Genomic DNA, 7,091 nt, shown 5'->3' on the forward strand with positions numbered 1-7,091 from the left:
TTTGTAGGTCCACCTAGGTCTAGTTCTTGATGGCTCCCATTATGTTATTGACTGGCCATGAGGTTAGCAATCAAGTCAAACTTTATTTTTTTGTCTGTATTTTAAATTTTACCATTTAAATTTCAAAATATAGCTTACGGGTTGAACTTTCAAACAGTTTGATGTGGTATTCATATTTTGATTGTGATTTTTTCTAGAGTGAAGTTTTTACCACTGAATTTCATCCAGATGGGGATATCCTTGCCTCTGCCGGATTTGATCGCTTGATATGTAGGTTCTTTTAACTTTGTTCATTAGTTTTGCCCCTAATGTCATCCACCAACATCTTGGATAACTTATTCTAGAATAACTTATGTATTCTAAATGCACAAACCCAGAAACAAATTTTGGAATTTTATGGCTTTCCTCATCAAGTGCTATTTTAAGTCTTTTATATTAGTATTTGGGAACAGACCACTGGAGGATTTCAAAAACTAACTTTGGGAGTTATTAAATTTCTACATTATCAATTGTATATAATATATAATGGAAGGGACAACAGTTTTTGGTAGGCAAAGTTTTTCAGCCATTATATGGTCTTTATATTCTATTAACCAGATTTATGGAATGTTTACGTGAATGTGAAAATTTTGCTGTTTTAAAAGGACACACTGGTGCTATTATGGAACTTCATTTTAATATAGATGGAAGGTAATGAAGGCCAATGTAGTCATTGAAATTGTCAATCTAAAATGTTGTGGGAGTGGAGGAGGTGTTGAGTATCTATGTTGTTATGGGGGATTGGGATATTTAAGTATTCTTATGTTTTCTTGTATCCTTTGATCTTTTCATGCTCTGTATGGGAATCAGACAAATTTTTGTTATGTTCAAGATAGTCAAGAAGTATTTGAGAATGATATATTGATTTTAACTTCTAACTTTTCTTTTAGTATGATTTTTACTGCTTCAACTGATAAGACTGTTTGTTGTTGGGACTACGAAACTGGAAGTCGGTTGAAAAAATTCAAGGGGCACCAATCTTTTGTAAATTCGTGTTGTCCATCAAGACGGGGAAATCAAATGATTGTTAGTGGAGCTGATGACAGTACTATCAAGGTATTAATTTAACTTCTGTTGACCCATTTTTGAATATGTTTTCTTTGTTGAAATATTATGTTGGTTAATTTGTAATGGTTAAATTGCAAAATTGTGCTTCTAAATGTTGTTGATTAGTCATTTTTGGCGTAAATATAGATCGATTAATAAAAAACTTATCACCATTGAAAGTTTTTAAAATTAGTTTTTATTAAATCATATGAATATCCATGTTGTAGACATGGCCAGTTGGGCAATATTCAATGGAATGTACGTATGATATATAGGTGAACACTTTTGTAATTGAACATTGAAATTTACCAACTGCACACACCTCCCTTAAAATATTAGTCGTGTGCTTTCATGCATACATAAATGTGATACTGTATAGCATGAAAATATTAAGTTTTTTCATTCCCATTATAGTCCTAATACAAAAATTTTTTTATAGCTTTGGGACATTCGAAAAAAAGGAGCTGTTCAAACATTCCAGGACATTTATCAGGTATTGATGTTTTTGTACTTCCTTTCTCCCCAACCCGTTGTACTTTACTAAAGTCTTATATGTCAAAATAGGTCACAGCTGTTAGCTTCAATGATACATCAGATCAAATATTGTCTGGTGGAATTGATAATGAAGTAAAGGTAGTAAAAATGTTTTATATTACTCTAATATTGATTTTGACCAACAGCTAACATTTGTTGCAGCATTTAACTTGTAAGGTGATTTTTCACATCCAAGGTTTGCCAATTGGGAATTGCCAAGCTAAGAGATTAAAATTGTTGTTAATTTGAAGCTGATCGTGTATATAATTTTTCTCATGATGCTGTTCATGAACTACACGAAACTGATAAAATATTTTAAATATGCTTATAACTCTCAGTAAAGTTGATGTACGTATTCTAGTTCTCAATCATCGTAGTTTCCCCGTTGTACACTCTGATCAAAATTACCCCCAATGTGTGGGACAGATGTTGCAGTAAAATGTTTTCTTTCGCTGACGTTCGTGTAAATTTTTAAGGTTTGGGATTTACGTAAAAATGATATTCTTTACAAAATGCCTGGACATACTGATACCATTACGGGATTCAAACTGAGTCCAGATGGATCATTCCTCCTTTCAAATGCTATGGATAACACAGGTTTGTTTTTGATTAAAGTATATCCTATTTGGAAGTTGACAAAAATCTTACACCGACAAATTTGTGTTCACTTTTATATCGTCTTTTTGTGTCAATTACGTCTGTAGCTATATGAAGTGTTGAACTTTCGAAAATGATCTACAGGGATTTTTGTGAAATGAATCAAATTGTTGTTGTTCCTAAAGAACTACGTACGCGTTGTTTTATATGTTTCCTTAAATTATTTTAGTTCGTATTTGGATGTTAGACCATATGCTCCTGTTGAACGATGTGTGAAAGTGTTCATGGGCGCACAACATAATTTTGAAAAGTAAGAGATGACGTAGCCATATTTATACCTTCGATCAACAAGTGTATGGGACTGATTATGCAGTCATTGTATACTCCAGTCTAGTGTCTCATCTGAAGTGATATGGTGTCAAAACGGTGTTTAGCTTTGTATTCTTGTATCATGTATTAGTTCAGTAGTAACATAAGTTGTGATATAATATTTCCTTTCAATTTTATCATTTCGTATGGATTTAACTATTATTCAAACTTGAGTGTATATGTGCATTCTTCATTAGCGTTTCTTTTAAATTAGCTATTTCACTATTTAGAATTTAATAAAATGCTCCTGGTCACCGGATGGTAAAATGATAACATCTGGGTCAGGTGATAGGTAAGCTCTGTTGTTTATTTGTATCATAGGAAGAGCAATTGTCAAATGATGAAGTCTGTCCATAAAGAAAATAGCCAATTGTCTTCAAAACGGTTAACTTAGGGTGGTGGTGTTGAAAATGTGATGGCTCGATCGGAGGCAGGTTGTTCACCAACAGCAAACACCAATGTAGCTTCAATAGGAGAGATTAATCTATAGAAAATACCTTCTACTTTAAGAAAACGACCAATCAAAAGTGTCTACACGCACTATTGTGTCATCCTTCTTTTAATCTTGCGATCCAATTTCCTAGGTTTGTCTACGTGGGACACCCAATCACGAAGGATATTATATAAGTTACCAGGTCACGATGGTTCCGTCAATGATGTGGATTTTCATCCGAAAGAACCAATATGTAAGAACTAAAAACTATTTACAGTGGCGAGTTTTTTCTTATGCACAAGTTATATAACAAGTTTTTTTTTGTACATAATTGGATTGTCATTGATTGGTTACTTAATTTCATATTTTAGTGTTATCTGTTGGAAGTGACAAAAAGATTTATCTTGGAGAGTTACATTTGCGGTAATACTGAACTTGCAGTAAACAAATACAAATACATAGAAACCCGTGGATGCGGAAATCACCAGATCAGATGAGTTGATGGAATGTTTGCTAACTTATACTGTTGCTTGAGTAGAGCTGTAATTTTTTAGTTTTACTCTTAAATGCTCCGGCAGATAGCCAATCACGATTGCCCAATATCTAGTGATGACGACATTGGGACATCCATGATGCATATGATTTTTATTGCTTACTTGAAGTACCACGTCTACAACCGTATCTCTTGTACACTTAAGGCTATGTACGTTTATTTCTTTTGTCAACGGTCCAATACACTCCAGCTATATTGTAAAGGTACATTCTTGCATAGTATTTTTTATTATTTCATATAATGTTGATACATGACAGTGAACGTTAAAATGAAGCCTTGCTGTGCTTGGCATGCGGAAGGTTTCCACTTAATAATTTTAAGTTTTTCGTTACAAATACAGTGTCGACCTGTTGTATATAGTTTTTTTGTGCCAATGAAGCAAAAAGTAGTTAGTTTTCTTTTGCATCTCAGGAGAAATCTCTTCCAGGCATGACAATGGGTGCAACCATCGACCATAAATACAGGCCCAAGCAACACCAACTTGATGCCATTTTTACCCACACTGAAGCCATGTTACTGTTCAGAGTTGTAATATCGGCATGTTGAGGGCTACAAGAAGACGAAAATGGCAATTTAGCGAGCATTGTCTCCTTATGTTCGAACGGTTTATCATGTTTTTGTATAAAATTGTTTTGCAAAAGTAAGAATATGTCTTGCGTGGCAATGTTCTTCATTCAGGAAAACATCTCCTAACAAACACCATACATTAAATAAACGTCACCATTGTTGGGTTATTGGTCGATAAGTAGAAGTAGAAGCGAATTTTTAGGGATGTTCACGCCCATGAGGTATTTTTATACATACATGTACTAATTTGTACATACCTGTACCAATTTGTCAACACCATCATGATATATAGAGATGCTAGTAGAAATGTAAAATGAAAGAATGAATAGTTGTATGTAACACCAAGTGCTTCGTCGTCATGAACATTTTGATATTTTTGTTCGCCTTTTTCAGGATCTTCGTTTCTGTCCGCATTTTCTTCTGTAGTGTGAGACAAAACAAACATTGTGTTTTAAACGCAAGGTTTTTCGTTTCAATTACCAGATATGTGTATGGTGAACGTAAAACATACTCTTACCTTCGCCATAATCTGGTAAAAGAACTTCCTGGGAAATACAGAAAATAACATGCGAAAATGAACTTCGCGAAAAGAAAATATATTCATTCCACAGTTGAGAGTTTATATACGTACCTCCATTTCCGTATTTCTTGTCATTCCTATTTCACCAAGACGGGATGAACTGCTTGTTCTCAGACTAAAAATTACCATGTTTATACATTAAAAGCAATCGTTTATCACGAAGAAAAGGCGACGTTTCGCAAATTATTATTATGAATAATTGCTCGTGGATTTGGGTCCCTGTTGCTTTAGATCAGGGGTCTCCAAACTTTACAGCCAGAGGGCCACATGAACTTTCATCCAGCATGTTGAGGGCCGAAGAATATAAAAAATTTCCATGTTATCCTTCAGCTTTTTAAATTTCACAATGTGCTTGAAACGGAAGTAGGAAGTTGGGAGAAAAATTGACGTAAGCCACTCTTGCTAGTTGGCTTGCGACATAACGTGAACTTTCTGCACAAAGTTTATTTTGTTTAATAATAATATTATTTTTTCTTAAGTGCCTCTGCGGGCCGGATTGAGAGGCCCAACGGGCCGCATCTGGCCCGCGAGCCGTAGTTTGGAGACCCCTGCTTTAGATCATTAATTCCTTTCACATTAGACTGTTATTATGTCTGGAAATTTATCTAGGATCTAATGAGAAAGCTTATTGTGTCTACCAGGAATACACGACCATCACAAACATAAGGAGTGCGGCAAAAACGGAGTGACTTTGGAATCCAGACGATATGCCTGTATTGCATTCCTCGTCTGTGAATGGAAAAAAATTGTGAAACGTTATAACAATCATTGAAGTAGAATGCTTTAAGAATAATTGACCTGGCCATCTTTAGAAACATGTATTCAAGGTTTTAGTATGGTTTACTTGGTAAAATTGAGTTGTCCCAACTAGGTGAGTTTAAAGACTGACATCACATTTACATTAACTTATATTTTTTGTTTGTAACCATGTATGTAAACTTTACATTTCAGTATTACCTTGCTGTTAGCAAAACAACACATTCAAAATATATGAACTTACCTGGATTGTTTGAGATTGAAGACCAAGTCAGGTATGTTGTATACAAAGTGATTATTGAAGCTTGAAGCAACCCTGAGTTTGGTTGACCTATTGAGTTTATAGAAATATGTATACATTAATCATTAAGAACTTCACTCAAGCAGAACTTTGACTAACAAAATCCATCAATAGTGGTTTGTTTTCAATAAGGATGGTATAAGAAAAATCTCTATTGCCAATACCTCCAAATGATAATATCTCTAAGAAATTACAATTTTAAGCCTCTTCTTACCTTCTTGCACTTTTGGTAAGATAGCAACAACAGAAACCAGTAATGATAGGCACAAATTGAAACTGACAAAAAATTTGTTCAGACCACAACCAGATGTCTAAATATAAACAATACTTTATTTAAAAATATTCCATGGCATTTGAAGTTTTCTGTGACAAGACTAATGTGGCACAAATGTAACAATATGTCGTACCTTGGTATAAAATACAAACAGAAGTATGTATCCAATCAGTGAAATCAGGTACATAGCTCCAGTTGCAATGGCAAGACCTGTTGTTAAATGATAACAATAATACACAGACCTGTACAAATTTCTTTGTGTGTGCTAATTGTAATATCATCTTACAATCAAGGTGGTTTGATCATGTATGAGTGCACAAAGAAGCTATTTCTTTGAATAGATGTTTTGCAATCCAAAGCAAATGGTCTTATGTTTGAAATATCTTGAAATTTAATGGCTTATGATGGTAAACAATAAGAGAATTAACTCATTGCAGCAAAAAAACTATGGATGTAATATTTTTCACTACTAAATTCTGTCCAGTTAAATATGCTTTGCATACCATAGACATATTTTTTTTGGCCATTTACTTCCCATTTCTCCATCCTAAATTCCAGAAAATTTACAAAAAACCTTCAATCACAAGTATACATGATCTTTAAATTTCTAGCCAATCCAGCATTGTGTTTACTGAATTGAATAATTCTTTTCTTACCATGATTGATTCCATTTATAAGCAAAATCAATCAGTAGTATGAGCTGGATGAGAATGAAAATGAATCCACCAAAAAGTCCAATGTACATCCAAGCTACAACAACACAAAAATATTCATCCATGAGGCCTAAATCTAATCACAGTTGTACATTAAATCGGTCAATATAACCTTGGACAAATTTGCCTTTTGGAATAAAGAATGCAGCTGTGATCAAGCCAAGATACAAAAGAATTTTCACAATCCAAAACCTATGTTACAAAAAACAGATTTTTTCAAAGGAAAAAACAGATTTTTTCAAAGGAAACATTTATGTTACGTGGCTGATGAGAAGGTTTCAAAAATGAACCTTCAATAATGTATATATGTCAACGATGTCTATAGTTT

General features: G+C 33.7%; 2 protein-coding genes across 2 annotated transcripts; one reads left to right on the forward strand and one right to left on the reverse strand.

Annotated features, from left to right (window-relative positions):
• LOC124435775 (U5 small nuclear ribonucleoprotein 40 kDa protein-like) lies at positions 1–2,531 on the forward strand. Its single transcript, XM_046985732.1, is given in 9 exon segments — positions 1–62; positions 198–270; positions 598–612; positions 615–690; positions 930–1,095; positions 1,526–1,579; positions 1,651–1,719; positions 2,097–2,251; positions 2,447–2,531. Coding segments are annotated over 9 exon segments (726 nt in total). The 5' UTR covers positions 1–29.
• Positions 2,532–3,712: 1,181 nt separating this feature from the next.
• Positions 3,713–6,955, reverse strand: LOC124435770 (probable serine incorporator; the record flags this gene model as incomplete). Its single annotated transcript, XM_046985726.1, has 11 exons — positions 3,713–4,121; positions 4,397–4,559; positions 4,657–4,684; positions 4,771–4,834; positions 5,358–5,448; positions 5,720–5,806; positions 5,991–6,087; positions 6,184–6,260; positions 6,554–6,597; positions 6,707–6,800; positions 6,876–6,955. Coding segments are annotated over 11 exons (967 nt in total), but the record flags the coding sequence as incomplete, so codon positions are not given.
• Positions 6,956–7,091: the final 136 nt, after the last annotated feature.

Source organism: Xenia sp. Carnegie-2017, unplaced genomic scaffold, assembly GCF_021976095.1.
Source record: "Xenia sp. Carnegie-2017 unplaced genomic scaffold, XeniaSp_v1 HiC_scaffold_15, whole genome shotgun sequence".
In the NCBI taxonomy this organism is placed as follows: domain Eukaryota; kingdom Metazoa; phylum Cnidaria; class Anthozoa; order Malacalcyonacea; family Xeniidae; genus Xenia; species Xenia sp. Carnegie-2017.